General features: G+C 61.7%; 4 protein-coding genes across 22 annotated transcripts; 2 read left to right on the plus strand and 2 right to left on the minus strand.

Annotated features, from left to right (window-relative positions):
- Nucleotides 1–85: 85 nt before the first annotated feature.
- ANTKMT (adenine nucleotide translocase lysine methyltransferase) lies at nucleotides 86–1531 on the plus strand. Its single transcript, XM_027611327.2, has 5 exons — nucleotides 86–387; nucleotides 563–667; nucleotides 750–890; nucleotides 1095–1145; nucleotides 1276–1531. The coding sequence occupies exons 1-5, from the start codon at nucleotides 226–228 to the stop codon at nucleotides 1495–1497; spliced, it is 681 nt and encodes a 226-aa protein (XP_027467128.1). The 5' UTR covers nucleotides 86–225; the 3' UTR covers nucleotides 1498–1531.
- On the minus strand, nucleotides 1504–5640 carry CCDC78 (coiled-coil domain containing 78). 6 transcript variants are annotated; one of them, XM_027611313.2, is made up of 14 exons: nucleotides 5263–5624; nucleotides 4963–5049; nucleotides 4796–4882; nucleotides 4406–4558; nucleotides 4259–4312; nucleotides 4091–4158; nucleotides 3889–3967; nucleotides 3660–3785; nucleotides 3282–3469; nucleotides 3044–3215; nucleotides 2827–2870; nucleotides 2011–2077; nucleotides 1835–1935; nucleotides 1504–1757 (listed from the first exon to the last, which is right to left on the minus strand). In XM_027611313.2, the coding sequence occupies exons 1-14, from the start codon at nucleotides 5464–5466 to the stop codon at nucleotides 1646–1648; spliced, it is 1542 nt and encodes a 513-aa protein (XP_027467114.1). In that variant the 5' UTR covers nucleotides 5467–5624; the 3' UTR covers nucleotides 1504–1645. The 6 variants fall into 6 exon arrangements, 3 of the variants coding, with proteins under 3 accessions (XP_027467114.1, XP_027467115.1, XP_027467116.1); XR_003523044.2 differs by having other exon boundaries at nucleotides 1604–1757; nucleotides 3044–3208; nucleotides 5263–5631; XM_027611314.2 differs by lacking the exon at nucleotides 4259–4312 and having other exon boundaries at nucleotides 5263–5622.
- On the plus strand, nucleotides 5547–9011 carry HAGHL (hydroxyacylglutathione hydrolase like). 10 transcript variants are annotated; one of them, XM_027611319.1, is made up of 9 exons: nucleotides 5547–5724; nucleotides 6437–6640; nucleotides 6902–6966; nucleotides 7056–7173; nucleotides 7250–7358; nucleotides 7436–7539; nucleotides 7774–7875; nucleotides 8220–8299; nucleotides 8556–9011. In XM_027611319.1, the coding sequence occupies exons 1-9, from the start codon at nucleotides 5647–5649 to the stop codon at nucleotides 8722–8724; spliced, it is 1029 nt and encodes a 342-aa protein (XP_027467120.1). In that variant the 5' UTR covers nucleotides 5547–5646; the 3' UTR covers nucleotides 8725–9011. The 10 variants fall into 10 exon arrangements, with proteins under 10 accessions (XP_027467120.1, XP_027467121.1, XP_027467118.1 ...); XM_027611320.1 differs by having other exon boundaries at nucleotides 7777–7875; XM_027611317.1 differs by having other exon boundaries at nucleotides 7777–7875; nucleotides 8220–8262; nucleotides 8556–9003.
- A 10-nt stretch (nucleotides 9012–9021) lies between these two features.
- On the minus strand, nucleotides 9022–16687 carry CIAO3 (cytosolic iron-sulfur assembly component 3). Of its 5 annotated transcripts, none has more exons than XM_035722185.1 (11): nucleotides 16558–16687; nucleotides 15336–15422; nucleotides 13786–13929; nucleotides 13373–13505; nucleotides 12766–12900; nucleotides 12390–12508; nucleotides 12063–12192; nucleotides 11385–11457; nucleotides 10775–10912; nucleotides 10153–10310; nucleotides 9022–9948 (listed from the first exon to the last, which is right to left on the minus strand). In XM_035722185.1, the coding sequence occupies exons 1-11, from the start codon at nucleotides 16621–16623 to the stop codon at nucleotides 9710–9712; spliced, it is 1422 nt and encodes a 473-aa protein (XP_035578078.1). In that variant the 5' UTR covers nucleotides 16624–16687; the 3' UTR covers nucleotides 9022–9709. The 5 variants fall into 5 exon arrangements, with proteins under 5 accessions (XP_035578078.1, XP_035578077.1, XP_035578076.1 ...); XM_035722184.1 differs by having other exon boundaries at nucleotides 15327–15422; XM_035722183.1 differs by lacking the exon at nucleotides 16558–16687 and adding an exon at nucleotides 16303–16451.
- Nucleotides 16688–19110: the final 2423 nt, after the last annotated feature.

The raw sequence follows: 19110 nt of genomic DNA on the forward strand, positions 1-19110 counted from the left end.
GCGCGGGAAGGGCCCCGGGCCCGGGCGGAACGCCAGGGGAAGGCCGCTTCCGGCGCCCCGCCGAGGCCTCCGCCCCGCCACTTCCGGCGTCTCCGTTAGGAACCGGGTGGGCACGGGGCAGGGGCGAGGGTGCTGTCAAACTCCGGGTCGGCGCGGGAGGGTCTCGGACCCGAGCCCGGGAGGGACGTCGGGGCGGGACGACCCTGATAAGCGCGGGGCGCAGCCATGGAGCAGGACGAGCCGGGCGAGGCGATGAGGGAGCTGCGCGAGCGGCGGCTGGGCGTGCTGGAGCTGCTGCAGGCGGCGGTGGGCTCGGGCCTGGCCGTCTACGCCGCGTGGGCGCTGCTGCTGCAGCCCGGCTTCCGCCGTGTGCCGCTGCGGCTACAGGTGCGGGGCCCGGGGGCTGCCCCTCGGGGCCGGCGGCGCGTGGGGGCAGGCTGCAGGTGGGGCAGGGCGCCCGCGCCCAGACAGGAGGCTCCGGAGGCCGGCTCCCGGTCCTCCCTCCCCGCCCCGCCGTGACTCGGGCTTGGGGACCCAGCCTCGCCTGCCTCCTCGCCTCTAGGTGCCCTATGTCGGTGCGAGTGAGCGGCAGGTGGACCACGTGCTGTCGCTGCTGCGAGGTCGGCCGGGAAAGATGGTGGACCTAGGCTCTGGCGATGGCAGGATCGTAAGGAGTGCGTGTGTCCGTGGGTGGGGGGGCTCTCGCCAGCGCACCTCCTTCTGGTCCCCACAGTCTCCTGTGCCCACAGGTGCTGGCCGCCCACAGGTGCGGTCTCCGCCCGGCTGTGGGCTACGAGCTGAACCCGTGGCTAGTGGGGCTGGCTCGGCTGCATGCCTGGAGGGCAGGCTGTGCCGGCAGCGTCTGCTACCGCCGTGAGGACCTCTGGAAGGTAACCCAGGGAGTCCAGGAGCCCCTCAGACCCTGCACCTGACCTCCACACTTCCAGTGCTGGTCGGCCACTGTGCTGACAACCCCAGCTTCCCCTGCCACCTGCGTGGGCTGGGGCCAGGACTTGGAAGCCACAGTGCCCACATGCCCACCAGACCTCCTTGGCCGGGGCTCTACTCCCTGCCGGGGTGACCTCTTTTTGCAGGTGAACCTGAGGGACTGCCACAACGTGTCAGTGTTCCTGGCCCCTAGCGTGGTAGGTCTGGGGTCTGCTAGCTACAGGGGAGGCCCAGGCCATCCTTCGTGTGTGTGCTGGGCCTGGAGGAGGATGGGCAGGGCAGCCATGTTCCATCGTGCGTACCCTACCCTCCTGCTCTCTCCCACAGCTCCCACTGCTGGAAGACAAGCTGCAGGCAGAGCTGCCCGAAGGGGCCCGAGTGGTGTCGGGGCGCTACCCGCTCCCCACGTGGCAGCCTGTGGCTGTGATGGGTGAGGGTGTGGACCGCGTCTGGGCCTATGATGTCCGTAGTGGTGGGTCGGCCGGTCAGGCCTCCCCAGGACCCAGTTCTGCCTCAGTCCCTGGGGCCCCCAATTCTCAGGCCGGCTGACCATTTGGACAAAATAAAGACTCGGTGGACTCTGTCCTGACTCTTGTTGGGTGGCGGGCTAGGTGGATGACTGCCCCCCCTCCAAGGGGGTGCTGTGAGGGGGCTCCATGCTGGCTGTGAAGAGTTCTGCTCTGAGTGTGACAGCTGGCTAGTGGCTTTGGGTCTTTGGGTGCTGGGGCTTGATTGGAGGTGTGGCCCCCGCTTTCCAGGCGTTCTCTGTACCCATGAGCTTCCTCAGCCTCAGGATCTCCTGTCTGTACCTGCTCGGAGGGGTCAGGATTAGTCACCTGCCTGGCTGTGCACAAGCCCAGCTCTGTTACCTGGGACTGAGGCCCACCTGCCGAGGTGCTGGTCCACATACTCCCGTAGCTCAGAAAGTTGCTCCTCAGCCATCGTGGCCCGTACTAGTAGCAGTGCCCGCTCGCGTTCCAGCTCCGCCTGCCATAGGAGGGCATAAGCTATGAGGCTGGACAAAGTGTGAGAAGGGGCCCCCAGCCAGACCTTGCCTATTACCTGGGTGCCACGGGAGAAGTCTTGGAGCTTCTGGTGGATCTGGGCCCAGGATGCAGCTTCCTGGCCCCTGTGAGAGGGAGGGAGGGGCAGGTATGAGGGCCAGCATTAGGCCAGGTGTTGATCAATCACCTTGCTCAAGTTGGGGCACCTAGATGCCTGACTTGCCTGCTGGGAGCAAAGTCAGGACAGCATGGGCCCACCTGTCCACTCTGGGCCCTGCTTGGGCCTTTGAGCCATCGGTAGGTACATGGGGGCAGGGCAGCCCAGGTCCAGAGGGCCTACTGGCCGCTCACGGAGGGCTAAGCCACAAGACCAAACAGTGACCCCAGTGCTGTATGGGTGTTGATGGGGGGGCCTCCCCCCATTCTAGGGGTTTATTTCTCAAAACTCTGGGAGTTGAGCTGATACCAGCCCCTGCCCATTGCACAGTTTGGAACATGGAGGCCCAGAGGCAAGGGCTGTGAAAGCCACCAGGCAGCCTGCTTCTGTCCTGTCCCGGGGCCAGGGCTTCTGCTGGCCATCCACCACACCTCTTCATCCTTAGGTCCCCTGGGTCTCACTGAAATGTGCCTTTCTCAGGGGATCTCCCTGACCCTCCCATTCAAGGTCAGCCCCTCTCCTGTCAGGGCCCCACTTCACCCAGGTGCTTGGCTTTCTGTGATTATTGATGTCTCCCATACAGACTGAAACCCAAGGGCACAGATGGGCCACCTTGTTCACCACCGCAACCAAAGCCCCACCCAGGGCTTAAGAGTTGGAAGAATAAATGAATGATCCCCCTGCAGGTCCTCCCATCACCCACCCCAGGGTACTCACTGCGGCTCTGACGTGCCCCCCTGGGAGGCTTCATTGGGCCCCTTCTGTAGGAACAAGAGCAGCATCATGAGCTTGGTGGGCTGTGGTAGGGATTCTCTGTTGGCTGAATGAAGCAGGCTGCTCAGGGATGGGGTCTTTGCTGAGCCTGGGATGGGCCTGGGGTGTGTTCTGGGGTGCTGTGCTCCAAGGCCAGTGTAGGGCAGCAGGGAGAGCTCACCTGGGCCTGGAGCTTTTGGAGCTTTGTCTCCAGCCTGGCCTGGGCCGCTCCCGGGTGGCCAAGTTCAGAGACCAGGTGCAGAGACAGTGGCTCCAGGTGTGAGGTGGCTGCATCAAAAGTAGCTTTGGGGGTCCCGGGTGCCCCAGTGGAGTCGGCCAGCACCTGCTGCACACTAAGCCATGTGCCACGTCACATAGGGCCACCCCACCCCAGGTGCCCATCTCAGGGAGGGGCCCACCTGCGGGCGGCCAGCAGCTCCTCGTGTCTACGGCTCACATCTGCCAGGCGCTTGCGGTAGGCACGAGCAGCCCGGGCCAACTGCTGCTCACGGCGGCGGTGCGCTGCTCGCATGTCCTCCAGAGTAGTCTCCAGGAATGTGCGGAGGGTTGCCGCGGCCGGCTCCCGGCCCGTGCCTTTCGCATACTCCTGGAGGTGATGGGGCGGGGCTGGGGCCAGGGCCAAGGGGGCGGGGCTTGCCGGGCGCACACTTCTTCCCACAATCCCCTCTGCGGAGCGGAGGGAGCCGAGCCGCAGGCGGGCCCACCCAGGCTGGGCTTGGACTCCCCAGGACGCGAGGCCTCCCTCTCACCACAGGGCCACCCCACCCGGTGCTCACGGCCACGGCTCGGGCACAGCGCTGCAGCTGGACGGCATACTCTTCGTTCAGTTTCTTGAGCTGCAACTGCAGCTGGGCGTTCTCTGCCTCAGCCTGGCGCAGCTGGCCTTGGCAGGCAGACAACACCTGGGGGCGGAGGCAGCCTTGAACCCACACTCCACGGGGTGGACCTTTGCAGACTGTAGGACACCACCTACTAGATCTCAAAGTGGGTAAGGCTGGGCCTCACCATGGCTTGTGCAGCTAGTTGCTGCCCAGCTGTCCTGGCCTCCTGTTGGGCTCCCTGCAGCCGCATGCCCAGGTCTGCCCTGCGGACAAGCATGTGAAGCTCAGCTGGGCCCAGGGTGGGGACTCCCTCTGCTCTTGGGAAAAGCCACTCTGAGCCTGGTGCGGTCTGGATCCCCTCCATCCCAAGTGAGGCAGCTACTCACACACGGGTCTCCAGTGCCTGCTTCTGGGCCTTGTGCTGCTCCAGCACCCGCTTCCATTCTCCCTGCAGCTGCGGGGTACACAAGATCTGGGTTCTTGGCACTGCCCAACACCACCCTGGGCTGGGAGAAATCTGGACAGATTCCCAGGCTAGGTGGCTGCACACTCACGCTGTTCCCCAGCCGCTGTTCATCCCTAGGGGTCAGGAAGTCCTCAGGCTGTGCCTGTATGAGAGAGTCGGTCCCAACCTCACTGTGCCTCTACTGCACCCCTGTTGGGCTCCCACCCAGCCAGGCCCTGCATGCACTCATGGTGACCTGAGGTCTGTGGTGGATGGAGCGTCCCTGCTCCCAGGCCTTGTGCTGGAGCCCCTGGGCCAGCTCCTGGTGGTGCCCCAGGCCAGCCTCTAGGGGGGCTGTGCAATCTCCATGCAGTTCCAGCTCTAGCACCCGGCTCTCCAGCCGTAGGACCTGCAGGATGACTAGGGTGAGCAGGTGCACCCGCCTGCCAGGCCACCCAGGGTAGGTCGACATCATCTGGGTACATACAAGGACACACAGCACACACAGGAGATGTGGGAACTCACAGACACTGCATGAGTGTGTACAATCACATGGGTGTACCTAGACCCCTCACAGCACTGGTCCTAGGTATGTATCCCCCCCATGTGCTCGGGCTGGCACATGTGGGCACATACCAGCACCCACCTCACTCTTCAGCTCGAAGAGTTCAGCCTCATGCTGCTCCCGCAGATGATGTGTTGTGATCTGTAGGTCGACCAACTCCTTGGAGATCTGTGGGTGGACAGGGTAAGAGGTGGTGCCTGTGGGACCCTCCCTATTGCTAGCTAGCACCCTAGGGCCCCCACACCCACCTGCAGTCGGTGCTCCTCACTCAGCTGTAGATCTGAGAGAAGCTCTGTCTTGAGGTTGGTTGTCCAGTCCTCCGCTTGTGGCAGAACCTGGGGAGGCATCACCCCCCCACCCCCCAGTTGCGTCTCAGGCTTGGGCGGTGGACTCCACTCCCAAGGAGCCACCAGCCATGCACTTCCCCCTCCCCAATACCCCCTCCACACACAGCCTGCCTGAGCTAGGGCAGTTTCTCCTGGACTCTGAGGGTATAGGGAGGACCCCCGACCCCCTGGCAGAAGCAGAAGTGTCCTGGAGGGACTCACGTTCTCACTGGCCCCAGGTGGGGGCGCTGGCCTGGGGCCTGTGGCTGCCGCATGCTCCATAGACCGAAGGGACTCTGGCCTTCCCAGATGCAGTGTCTCCTTACCTACTGGCCTGTTGCTGCAACACTGTGGCTTGTGTTGCCAAGGCCTCTGTTGGTCCCCTGCTGATCCCCGGAGCTCTGGGGGCCCCACCCACGAGGGCATTGCTGGGGGTGGGGAACTCCCTCAGCTTTTTCCCTATATGGCTCCCCATCCTTTCTGGTTTCCGGCGCCGCAGCATTTATCCTGGGCACTGATGGAACCAGGAGTTCATGAGAAGGCCCAGCACAGAATGGAGCGACCGCTGCTGTCACTGCTGTCCTCGCACAGGGTGCCTGCCCTGCCATGGGGGTTCACAGAGTAGGCGCCTTCTGCGTGCCTACTGTTTCTGGTTGGGCGCTGGGATGGGCAGGTGAACGAACGGTAAGGTTCCCCCGCCTCCAGCCCGAGGGAAGGGGCCGCAGGCGTTCCAGTCAAGGCGCTGGGGGACTCAGGACTGGATCAGCCCCGGCGCCAGGAGGGCTTCGCGGAAGCGGCGCCGGAGGGCCGGGAGCAGCGGTCCCGGACGTGCGTGCGGGCCCCATCGGGAACGCGCGCGCCCCAGGCCGCGCACGCTTGCTCCCTGCGCCGGGGCACAGGTCGTTGGAGGTAGCCAGGCCGAGCGCTGTGCTCCGTTCAAGTCCCGTGGCCAGCGTCTGAGGCCCGTGTCTGTCCGGCCGTCTTTCAGACGGTCCGCGCTGGCGTAGCCCCTGCGGGTAAGGAAACAGTTCGGGGTCGGAGTCGCGCCCCGGCGGCAGGGGGACCTGGAGGGCGGGGCGGGCCTGGAGAGGGGCGTGGCCTAGGCGCGACGCGCAGAGTGAAACAGGAGGGCGTGGTTCACGGGGAAGGCGGGGCCCGCGGCGCGGGATGGGCGGGGCCCGGGCAGCTGCGTCGTCGCGAGGGGCGGGGCTTGCGCGGCGGGCGGCGGGCGGCGACGGCGTCGCTGTCGCCGGGGGCTGGCGTCCGCGCTGGCCGTCCGGGCTTGAGCCTGGGGCGTGGGCTTCAGCAACGCTCTTCCGGGACGTCCGTGGAGCAGCGAGCTGGCTCCCTTTCTGGCCCTCAATGTGTGTGTGGAGCTGACCCCTCCCTCGCATAGCCCTGCTTTGGCCTGGAGAGGGAAGCCCCCGCCCTGAGGAAGGGGTTCGAAAGCCTGGGGGCCTCTCGAGAAGACGCGGGGTGCCCGAGCTCTGCGACCATGAAGGTCAAGGTCATCCCTGTGCTCGAGGATAACTACATGTACCTGGTCATCGAGGAGCGCACGCGGGAGGCTGTGGCCGTGGACGTGGCCGTGCCCAAGAGGGTGAGGGCAACCTGTGGGCGGTTCCGCGATTATTTTGGGTCTGCCCTGAAGTTAGGACCACCTCTGACCTCCGTTTCCCCCTCCCTGGTGCCTGTTGTCATACGCCCTGGGCGCTCACTTACTGTCTGCGGGGTCTCCCTTACCCCCACGCCTCCTGGCCCGCCTGGGACTCTGTACATCACACCTGGCACCCTAGCCGGGGGCGGGGGGTGGGGGCGGCCAGCTGGCCCTACCAAATCTCCCTAACTCCGTCCCTTTCAGCTGCTGGAGATCGTGGGCCGGGAGGGGGTATCACTGACAACCGTGCTGACCACCCACCACCACTGGTGAGCGCGGTCGGGGCGGGCCGAGGCGCGAGGGCATCGCCCCTGCCCCACCCCGAGCCCGGCGTGATCCTGCTCCCGCCCGTCCGCAGGGACCACGCGCGGGGCAACGTGGAGCTGGCGCGGCTGCGGCCGGGGCTGGCGGTGCTGGGCGCGGACGAGCGCATCTGCGCGCTGACCCGCAGGCTGGTGCACGGCGAGGAGCTGCGGGTGAGCGCGCGCCCGGGAGGGCGGGGAATCGCCTTGGGCCCTCCCGCCTCACCAGCCGCCCGCCCCTCTGCCGCAGTTTGGGGCCATCCACGTGCGCTGTCTCCTGACGCCGGGCCACACCTCCGGCCACATGAGCTACTTCCTGTGGGAAGAGGAGTGTCCGGATCCGCCCGCGGTGTTCTCGGGTACTGGCTGCCCCGCCCCACCAGCTCCGCCTCCCTCTGACCCTGCCCCACCTTCTCTGACCTGCTGTCCTCCCCAGGGGATGCGCTGTCGGTGGCTGGCTGTGGCTTGCGCCTGGAGAGCACAGCTCAGCAGATGTACGAGAGCCTGACAGAGACCTTGGGCAGCCTGCCTCCGGAGACGGTGAGCGGCCATCCCTTCCCCTCCCGCAGGGTCCAGCCGCCCTGTACAACCTGCAGGCTCTGTCCGTGACTTGTGCCACAGGGGTGCAGAATGAACACTCATCAGCCGAGGAGCCAAGGCAGACCAGGCATGGGGTGCTGGGGTCCAGGGAGGGGCCAGGCCAGCCCGGGGGAGCGCCTCCCCATCTCTGCCTGTGGCAGCACTGTGCACCCCCTGAGTGCCTCCTTTCTCCAGAAGGTGTTCTGTGGTCATGAGCACACGCTGGGCAACCTTGAGTTTGCACAGAAAGTGGAGCCCGGCAATGACCATGTGAGAGCCAAGCTGTCATGGGCTAAGGTGCGGCCACCCCTCCCTTTCTCCCCCTAGAGGCTTGGAGGGTGGATGAAGGTTGGGGCAGAGGAGGGGCACTGCAGGGGGCGTCAGACTTGACCTGACCTGGCTTAGCCTGGGCTCCACCACTGACTAAGGCTCCTACTGGGGAGGGGAGGAGTGGGTGGCTTTGGATAGGGGCCTGGGCAGCTGGTAGGACTGGCCCAGGGATGGCTGCCCTCAAGGGCCAGATGGGGCGAGGCAGCCCTTCTTCTGCTCCCGCCCCCAGGAAGGGGTGAGTAGAAGGAGCGGAGCCGAGTTGCCTGGGGCTTTCAAGACAAGGCTGTGACAAGGGCCTGTGGTCATTCCAGAAGAGGGACGAGGACGACATGCCCACAGTACCATCCACCCTGAGTGAGGAGCTTCTCTACAACCCTTTCCTAAGGGTGGCGTGAGTACTGATCGGCGTCCCAGGCCTTATGGGGGCCCCGTGCCCACCCCAGGGGCTGCGCCCCAGAGCAGGATGCCTTGTAGCTGGCCTGCTGTCCTTTGGTCCTCTTTGGCATCATTTGGGCACTGCAGGAGGTGCCAGGGGACTGGTTATTGGGCTGACTGGCACCAGGGAGCAGCTGCTCTTTAAGTGTCCTCTGCGAACACCCCCTGGCAGTTCCCCAACAGACTCCCCACGGTGTCCCCTTTCCCCACAGAGAAGAGCCTGTGCGCAAGTTCACGGGGAAGGCAGCCCCAGCTGAGGTCCTGGAGGCACTTTGCAAGGAGCGGGCGAGCTTCCAGCGGGCGGCTGAGCCGGTGCAGCCGCAGGCTCGGGCTCTCCTGGCACTGCAGTGGGGGCTCCTGGGCACACCTCGACAGAAATGAGCCCCAAGTAGACCTGCTGTCGGGGCAGGCAGCACATCTCTCCTTCAAACCTCGGCCGACTGAGCCCACAGGAGGATTGCCTCTGGAACCTTCCATGGCCCTGCCCAGCTGGCTGTCCAGCCTTGGTGGGGGGGTGCCCTGGCCCTGGACATGTGAGGCCCCTGTCTGGGGTGCATGTGAGCCCTGAGGTCTGGACGTTTCAGAAGCAGCGTGCTGGAGTGCACAGGGCTTCCGAACTTTGAATAAAGCTGTGAAAGGTTCTTGACGCTTGTAGATGCTCTTGGACTTGGAGCCATTTTCAGAGAGATCCCTTTATTAGATTTGGAGCTCTGTCACAACAGGCCTGGTGGGCTCACCCCGATCTGCCTCTCCCCCACCCCCATAACCCAGCTGTGGGGATGGACTTAGTGCCTGATCTCACAGGGTCTTTATAACAGAGCCTGCTTCTCGCTTGGAACTCTGCCCAGAAATGCATGTTGTCAGGTCCCAGAGGCCACGACGTCCTCAATGCCCAGTTTCAGGTGGGGCAGGTACGCCATCTCCAGCATGGAGCTCAGTGGGCTGGGTGCCCCTCTCTGGCCAGCGTTCTCTCTGTCTAGGGCAGGTGGGTTGCCCCCAGCCTGGCACACCCAGCTTCAGGGGTGACTCCAGGAATGGGGATGAGGAGTCCCACTTTCGCTCTGCCTTAAGCTGCCCACAGGACTGGGCTTCACCTGGGTCTCCAGGCAGGAGCAGCGAGGACACTGCTCGCAGACCTGGCCCCATGGGGAGGTTCTGGGACCTTGTGGGACCTCTGGCCCCCCGCCCTGGGGAGTCTGGGTGAGGGCAGGCTGGAGGTCACCTTGCCTGACTGTGGGTCCCGAGTCCTGTTTCTCTGTGGGTTAGCGCAGTGTTTTGGGGGCGATCCCTGGGGTCTCAGGACATGAGCTTCATGGGCGTCCCAGTATGGGCTGTGCTGGGCCCGGCAGCCCTGTGAGGAGGCCTCCTACCACCTGATGCTGAGGCCGGAGCTGGCCTTCTCCACCGTGTGGTAGCTCGTGTGCAGCAGGTGGCCAGCCCGCTCTGAGCCCTCGCCCTGCAGCCAGCACCTGTACAGTTCCTGGACGCCAGGCACCTCCTCCGGCACCTCGGTCCTGACCATGCCGTACAGCATCTCCACGTGCTGGAGAAGCGCCTTGCTGGGCGTGCTGGGGGCCTTGAGCTGGCCTCCGCCGTTCAGACAGCCTGTGAGCAGGGCAGGCAAGAGCATAGTCATGACGGGGATGCCTGCAGGGGGTACGGCACAGCCCCCCCCCCCCCCACTGGCTCTCCTGACCTCCTGACCACCCAGGTCGGGGTGAGGACAGATGCTCCACTTCCAGCCCCCCTGCCCGGGTGGGACCCTGCCTGCAACCCTCGTGCTAGAAAGGGCCCCCGTGCCACAGCTACCTGAGGGGCAGGCCATGACCTCCACGTAATGGTACGGGCAGCGCCCTCGCTTGAGTTTCTGCACCAGGTTCTGGATGTTGCGGAAGCCGTAGGCTGCGGCAAAGTGCAGCAGGACACGGCCCTCCTTCTCCAGGGTCACCTCCTGGAAGTCCTTGTTCCTGAGGGGGGCACAGGCCAGGCTCCCTCCTGCTTCCCACCCCTGCAGGCACATGGGCCACCCTGACTGGCTCCTCTACAGGGGATGGTGATGGAAGGGGAGGGCAGAAAGCTCACTTCCACTCAGTGTCCCGATCTTTAGAATGGGAACCGCCTCCCTCCCGAGGATGGCCATGAGGCGTGGTGAGGTCAGATAGCCCCCAGCCCCCCGTCTGTGGAAGGGGGCATTATGTCGGAATGGACCCTGCCACCATGGCCTCTGGGGGCTCTCGACCACTATGATGGGGAGGCAGAGCTCTGGAGAGCTCCGGCCGGAGAGGAGGGCTCAGCTACCTGGTGCCCTGCGTCTTCGCCAAACCCAGCCTGCTGTCCTCCAAGCCCACCTCAGTGAGGGGACCCAGGGCAAAGGCTGCCCGAGCTGGGCTGCCCTGTCCCCTGTCCCCAAGCTCCAGCCCTTCTCACTGACCTCAGGGGTCTGTAGGTGACCTCATCCACATGGATTCCAAAGAGCTCCCGGGCTGCATGCTGGAACACGTGCTCCAGGTAGCCCCCAGAACCCCCGCCCCGATGGCTGGTGGGCTCTTGGGCAGATGCGCTGCTGCACCTGGGGAGCAGGGCATGGCCTCAGGTGGCAGCAGGGCTACTGTCTACAGAGATGTTGGGTAACTTCTGTCTCTTCACGTTTGAGGGAGTTGCTTTTCTAAATGGAAAAGGAGCCCAAAACCTGGGGGCTTTGTCTGTGTGTCAGGAGATAGCTCAGGTTGGAGAAAGACTGTCCCTCTGTTGAGTAGCCTGTTTTGGGGAGTGCAGACCTGTGTCGAATTGGGGTCAGCTCTGATCACCATCAGTTAGCTGTCCACTGGCCATCTCATGAACTTGACCACCTCTGTGGACACCGAGACAGGCCACAGGGCAAACATGGGACCAACTAGAAGGAAGCCATGGTGGGGAAGAGAAAGCGAGGGGACGCTGCCTACCCCCACGTGCTCACTTCTGCTTGTTGAGACACCTGCAGCCCCCAAACCCACAGCAGGAGACCCTGACGCCAGGCTCCACCACACTAGGAGGTGACTCACAGACTGTCCAGGGGGGCTGGCTCCAGTTGCGAGAGGGAGACCCCTTCTTCCTCCAGCAACTTGAAGACTTCCCCTACAAGAAGACCCCAGCACAGATGCTCTTCAGCTGAGATCTCAATAAAAACAACATCGAGGAAACCCACATCATATGTGTCCCTGGCAGATGGACACCCAAACGTCCACCTCCTGGCTTGCGGGTGGGGGATGAACCCAGGCACAGAGGCCAGGAAGGCCCACTTCTGAAGCCCCTTAGAAGAGCCAGCCCGCTCCGCAGACCCGCAGCCCACCCTCAGAGCAACATGGCAGGGGGTGGGCATGCCCATCCCTAGGGTACGCCTGCAGCGGGGTGGTCACAGCTTCCCACGAGGTGGACAGGGGCACGTGTTCGCGCAGGGAGGCCTTCCCCCCACTGTCAGGGGTCCTGAGTGTTTACTTTTCCGGATTTTAAGTACTTGGGAGACTCGTAAGGCTGCTCAACTCAGAAATGGGGTGACCTATGTGAGTCAGAGCGGCTGACAAGAATCTCCGCCCACCTCCCCATGCAGACTATTTTAGAGCAAATGCCCAGGTAGTGCCGGGGGTGCCTCATGCACAGGGGATGGCAGCTCCAGCCAGAGCCGATGGGCAGGACCCAGGCAATGCCATTCATGCCCTGGGCTCAGGATGGCGGGACCCAACCTGTGGTGATAACGCAATCCACGTCACGAGTCTGGTGCTCCTGGCTGAAGAAGTCTGGTCTGGAAGCTTCTAGCTTTTTGTCATAGCAGGGCATCACTGTCACATGGTAGATCCTGTCGGGGGTCAAATGCTGCCGAGAAATGTGGAAATGTGGAGTCGCTGCCTGACCCAACAGTACAGGGGCCCATGGGGTAAGGCGGGGGTGGCAGAGCCGGCCAGCGGCCAGGATGAAACCGAGATTCTTTGTATGGGTCTGTGGACACTGTAACTCTTGGCTTATCTTTCAGGATGACAGTGAATCGTTCACAGCTGGAACATTCCTGTTACCTGCTGCTGGGCAAAGAAGTCCTTGACCAGGGAGCCCATGACCTGCTGTGGGGACCGGGCAGTGCTGAGGTAAGGGATGAGGAAGCTCCCGTGCGTCTTCTCAGCATAGCAGATCCAGCCTGAGGCCGACAGAACAAACGGAGCATCTCACCAGCTAGGCAGTGAGTGCCAGGACATTGTGGGACAGACTGACTCGTACAAGGAGTTACGGTCCCGTTACAGAACGTCCCTGCTCTGCTGTCACTGTCTTGTGCTGCTAGCATCCGTGAGATCACGGTCTTGGGGAGCTAAGTAACTCTCGAGGCCATCCTGACAGAAGCCTGCGCTCCCCCCGCCCCAGCATTCCCGTTCCCCGCATCCAGCAGCATGGACACACCTGGGCAGGCGGATGTGAGCACAGGCAAGGCCTGTGTGGAGTTGGCCTGTCCTCGGAACCGCTGCACAAATTCTCGCTGGCTCTCAAGGAGACTGAAGTTCCTTGAGAAGGCGGTATCGAACACGTAGTGCACCCCTGGAAAGCAAGCACCCACCTCACCCACATGAAGGGTGGCTGAATGGTGAGGCATGGTCGACCATGCCCCAGGGAGCTGATCCCACCATGACTTGTCCAGGACCAGGCCACGCCCCTGGTGGCACCAAGCCCACAACCTCCCAGCCCAGCTCGTGGCTCACAGAGGTTGACCAAAGTCGATCTGAGCAGGAACCTGCCAGGGACCTGGGAAATGGGCCTCGATGGTGATCATTTAAAAACAACACGAGGAGCAGGCGAATTCCAGACCGGGAGAGCAGAAAGAGGATTCACAAGGCTCCCTCTTAAAAGGCACAGCTCTCCTGTGTCAAACCAAAACTTTGGGCTGAGGTCAACTCAGAACGGTTCTGGTGTGTTTGAGTTCAGTGACTCGGAGGCGCCCCCTCGCGGGACACCCCCCCCCCCCCCCCGCCATATGCTGAGCTACAGTGTTCACATGATGTTTGGTGCCTACCGAGTTTCTTAAAGAATGCAGTCAGCTTCTTGGCAGTGTCTGTAGGGGTCAGCTGAAATCTTGCGGCCAGCGACGCTCTGGATTGGGGTGAGACAGAAACCACAACCATTCTCTGCTGACCGGGGGCTGCCGTCTGCAAAGCAAGGGACACGTGCTCAGAGTGTTTCACACTGATCCGCAGAGGTCCAGTGCTGGTGAGTGCATGCCCTTCCTCCAGGGCCATGTCGTTTCTATGTACATGTAGGGCCCAACACTTCAATGTTGAAGTATGACAAGTACTTCACTGACATCCCACTGTCGCCCCTTTAAAAATGTGGGAGTGACCTGGAGATCAGCAGCCCTTGACAGCAAGAGCAAAGGATACCGGGGTTGATGTCAGGTTAAAAAAGTCTCCAAGACCGCCCACCACTTACCTTATTGGCATCTAGAACTTTCCGCAGCTCCTCGTGGCTTTGCTGAGTGATGAGCACAGTCTCCGCTGAGGTAACACAGCCACTGCATGCCAGGCAGTCATCCAGCGAGATCTTGGCCTTCTCCAGCTTCTGAGTCCCTCCATCCTGGAAGCACAGGCACTCAGTATTCAACAGGGCCCTCTGCACAAGGACACGAGCTCTTGGGATAATGGAACCTACAGGAAACCTTTATTCTCTGGCTTGCAACACCAACAACCAACATGGTAGTTGGCTGACTTTGAATGTCACCAATTTTCTAAAAATTAAATATTTGTCATAGAGATATGTACATTCTATACATATTCTAGCTCCATCAAATTCTAACTTTGGCACAAGCTCACTTGGCACATCAGAATCGTATTAATAAGGCCTGTAGCCTGTCAGGGGTGGAATGTGGGCGTGAAATCTGCAGAGGAGCGGGTGACTTGCCAGAGGTTCCTAGTCTGCACTCGTGGGGCTGTGAAGATAGGAAAATGTCAAAGGAGAGGCTCCAACAGGAGGATGAGAAAGGTAAGGCTAAGATGAAGGGGCAGAGGGCAGAGTGAGGCAGCACTCTGCCCAGTGAGCACCAGCCCCAGACGGGGACAGACACACAGGCAGCAAAGGCCAGAGGGCCAACAGTTGCAAAACTTTGTGTTGGACGTGGGCCTCCAGGCTGATATTCTGCAACTGTCCCTAGATGCAAGTGATCCCAGCTGAGCCCCTTTACTCCCTCTGTAAACTCAGGAAGCGTCGAGCCAGGGTGAGCTGCAGAGCCCAGAATATGACCAGAGGGCTGAGGAGACGGGGACTCCCTTCCAGCCCAGCTCATCAGGGTGGCGCTTTACACCAAAGCCACAATTTGAGCTCAGTGCGTATTTTTAGAGTTAGATGGGCCTAAAGGCCCAGGCTTTGATTTTGTGTCAAGAGACCAATAAGCTTCCCAACTTCCCTCCAAATCAACCATGCTGCTTGGGATGGCAGGGCCCATTGGTGCCCTCACCTCACCTTCCCTGAGGTGGCGTTTCCCTGTGCTGTGCAGGGCTTGGGCAGGAGCTGTGGTGTGCTGCAGGGTCACACTCCTGGCCTGAGCAAACGGCTGGCTCTCTCCCTGGGAATGCTTGAACCCCCGGTCCAGCCCTACCATGTGCTACCCTGAGGCTTCTCCCCTGCTTGGGAGGAGTTCCTGGACCAGGTGTGCCTGTGTCTGTGGTCATGGGATGGCACAGACGTTCTTGAGGGTCCAAATAGCAGACAGTCCTTAGACCAGGATCTTGTTATTACATAATTACTCAAGAAGCAGGTGTTCAAGAACAAGCTGTCTGAACTGGAAAATCCCACACAATTAGAACTCATGGAGAGAGAGGGCCTCTGTGCCCCTCCACCCCTACCCCAGTCCCATCCCTGCCCTCCTGGCCTTGGTGACAGTGAATTTGACCACTGTGAAAGGTCTCACGATCACCGTACTCATGACTGGAAAGAGCAGCAAAAACATGTTTTTGGTCATCTGGGATGGAACTTACCTGACTGACCTGGAAGTAACTCCCATCATCTTCGATGTGGATCTTGGCCACGCCACTTCCTGGCCTCTTATCCACCTTCATGGGCTTGATGCAGTCCTATACCAGGAAGAGACCCCAAATGGGGGCCTGAGTGCATGGAGGTTCCCCAAGAAGAGAGGCAACCTGACGGTCACGCCACCACGCCCGATTCCTCTCCTCCAGCCACAGAAGCAGTCTCAGCAGGATGGCTGCTGACCCTGCGTGCACACAGGGCACACATTCTAACACCCCACCGGCACCAACGGTTACTCTGCAGCTCATAGTCAGATGAAGGCTGGCGTTACCGGGCCACAGGCTAACCCCCTGCACGCCTCTCGGCTCTGACCTTTATTCTTGTTCTCAGCACGTGGACCGGCCACTAAGAGGACACCCAGGAACCACCATTTCTGCACCTCTGCAGGAATGCTTTGCTTGGAGGTCACCGCCCTGCCCGGTGCCCAGTGAAAGGAGTTCATTTTTCTTCCCAACTCCCCGAGTTCTTGGGGTCTCACTGTCACTACAAGAACCTCTTTGGCCGTTTCCTTTCCAGGGATGATCCGGCCCAGAGAGCCCTGTCCACGGTGCTGTGACCAGCCCCACCCTTCCCCTCCTCCCGGCACTCCTTAGCTATGGCCCTCCCAGCCCTGGTCCTGCGCAGCTGGTGCGCTTGATAGGCAGGTACACCAAATAAGGACGACGCCCACTTTCAAGTGTGGCTGTCCTGCCTCCCTTAGGGGCAAGCTCTGTCAACGACGACCGCACACCCTGACGTGTACTGGGCAGTCAAGGCAGGTGACTCCAGCGGTGGAGTTAGTCCCAGCTGTCTACCAGAGAAAGCGAACAGGGTCGTCCCGGCCCCGAGCCCGCCGCTGCCCAGCGGGGTGACTCTGGCGGCCCTGCCGGGCTCCCCCCGGCTTCCCGGGACCCACAGTGACAGGGCACTCGACACACCCCTCACCCGCTCGCCCCGACCCCACACCCGCGGACTTGGCCTCCCTTCGCTCCTCGATGCCTTGAGGAGCAGTAACCCGGCTCGGGCCATCGCCATCCCTGGCCTCGGTTTCCCATCGGCAGGAAGCCGGCCGGAGTGCCGGAGGCCCGGGGGGCGCGGGCGGGGGTCCCTGGGTTCCGATCCCGTTTCTCAGGGGAAGAAACTGAAGGGGCAGGGGGGCCCCGCCCCAGACACGGCCGCTGCCCACGCGGGCCGGCCCACCTGAGACGGCCCGATGAAGTCATCCAGGTCTGTCAGCTGCAGCGCCCCACTGAAGGGCGACGCCATGGCTGCCGTACTGCCGCCAGGCTCGGGGCTCAGAAGTCGCCAAACGGCGCGAAACGGCAGGCTCTTTCCGCCACGCTGCCGGAAAGTGCCCCGCGCAGCGCATGCGCATTTGCCACGCCCGCCGGGCGCCTGGAGGGCGCGCGCCCCCTGCTGGCCCGCCCTGCCCCGCGGAAGAGTCTGTGGCCTTCCCCGCCTCCTGGGATGGGGCGGAGGGGCCAAGTAGACCAGAGTGACGTCTCCCTCCCCCCAGGGCTCACCTGCCCGCCAGGTGTGCGGCCCTGCAGTCCTTGACCTGGGAGCTAGCGGAGGCAGCGGCCTTGCTTTACTTGGTCCCGCAGGCGCTCAAGACCCCAGAAGGGCGCCTGGCACTCATGGGCACACAATCTGTGTTGCAGAGTGAGGACAATGAGAGTGACAGGGACAGGTAGCGGCTCCTCACAATGCAGCGGCTCGGCACGGAGCCTTGGGGTTCCGAGAGGGCGCTCGCGGCGCTTCTGTCCCGGCCTCCGACGCCCTCTTCTGTTACTTTGGAGACCAGCTCCAGAAAACCATTTCCCTGTAAGATTTTCTAATATGCGACAGGACTGCTGTTGGTCAGACTCAGTTCTTGAGCCACTGCAAACCGAGTCAAGCCCAGTTTTAAATTTAATGAGCACTTTTTATTGGGGCTTTCCGGAGAACTCCAGTAGCTGAGTCTGGCATGACCTGCGAACCCCGCTGGGCTCAGCCCCAGAACATCGGGGGTAATGTCATGTCGCAGGGCCCAGACTGACCGGTGCTCCCACTCTTCTTGGAGTTCTTGCCCCAATTTGGGCTTGTGTGGTGACTCCCACACCTACCTGTGGGTTTTCCTGGAGGTCCAGAAAGCCAAGGCCCAGCTGCTGGGGCAGCCTCTTGGTGTGTGTGTGGGGGGGGGCGGGGGAAGTTGGGCTTCTTCTCTTGGCTGCCAGGACTGGACTTTCCTGTTCCGCAGCTGAGGCTGTGGAGGGGGGGCTTTCCCCCGCAGGTATACCAGGTGGACTTCCAGGCCCCACCCATCCCCTGTCCTGGCAACACCTGACCAAGGTCTGAGATATGATGCCTGAAATCTGAACAATCCCAAGAGATTTTTAGAAGAAATAACCTTAGGGAGTGATGGAGAGGATTTACATGGGAGGGGCTCTGGCTGAGGCTGGGAGTGCAGGGAACGTTCTCCCAACACTGGAATGGGGGAGTGCAGCATGTAGATGTCAGAGCCCAAGACTATGCAGGGCAGGCTTCAATCTCTCTGTCCCCTGGAACCCAAGTCTGTAGGCGCAAACCATGTGGGTGGGGTGGACAAAAGGTGGGAACAGCCCAACTGTCCATCAGCAGATGAGTGGAGAAACTAGTTGTGGTCCGTCCCTGCCCATGGATTAGTACTCAACCGTAAAGCAGGATGAGCCACTGACCCCTGCTGCCACGTGGATGACCCCCAAGGACATGATGCTCGGTGAGAGGAGCCACACAGAAAGCCCATATTGTAGGATTCCATTTCCAGGACGTGTGCAGAATAGTCAACTCCGTAGAGACAGGAAGTAGCTTGGAGGTTGCCAGGGGCTGGGGAGGAGATTCTGGTGTGCGGTGATGAAAAGTGTTGGAGAGAGAGGTATGGTTGCACCACACTGTGAACACAACACCATGGACTTGTGTGCGTATGCAGGGGCACTGTGGCAAATTCTGTTGCATACATTTTACTACAATTTAAAAATAATGGAATGTATCAAAAACCGTTCAATTGCACACTTTAAGTGGGTGGATTGTATGATATGTGAGTCTATATGTCAATAAAATTGGCTGCCCCAAGGTAGCTCCAAGAGATCAGGACAGTGAGTGCCCCCGGGTCCATCTGGTTTCGACCTCAGTCCCATCGTCCATGGGGAGTGCCTGGGTGACTAAAACAGTGTCTGGTTCAGAAAATCTGACTGGAGGTCTCTGATGTCACGTGTGCACGCACACACGATGAGGGTCCCTGGAGACCCTGAGGCTCTTGAGCCAACACCATGCCTGCCTCCTCTGTGCACCTATTCTCACACCTGCAGATTGTTTCATCATCATCATTAGTGAGTATTTGCCATACACTTCCCATGTGCAATGCCAGGGTTTCCACACGTGGGGGAAACTGAGGGCCCTGCAGCCAGCCTGGGCAGCTGCCAGGATGCTGGGACTGGGTGTGGGCACCCCTCTCCCTGAGCTGGGACAGATGCAGAGCTTGGCCTCTGCTCTAGGGGTGCCCAAAGGACCCCCTTTGCCCAAAGCTGGCCAGCAGACCTTTGGGTGGGAACAGGCATGGTTCCCACCGAGGTGCATGGAGCTGCCGTCCCCTCCGGCAGGCGGACATCAGTCTCACCGTTGGAGGGACTGGCCCTGTGTTAGTGTCCAGCACTGCTGCCACAGGGGGTCACAACGGGGGGTTTACAACAAAAGTTTATCCTCTCAGTTCTTGAGGCCACAGGTCTGAGGCCAAGG

Source organism: Zalophus californianus, chromosome 10 (genome assembly GCF_009762305.2).
Source record: "Zalophus californianus isolate mZalCal1 chromosome 10, mZalCal1.pri.v2, whole genome shotgun sequence".
In the NCBI taxonomy this organism is placed as follows: domain Eukaryota; kingdom Metazoa; phylum Chordata; class Mammalia; order Carnivora; family Otariidae; genus Zalophus; species Zalophus californianus.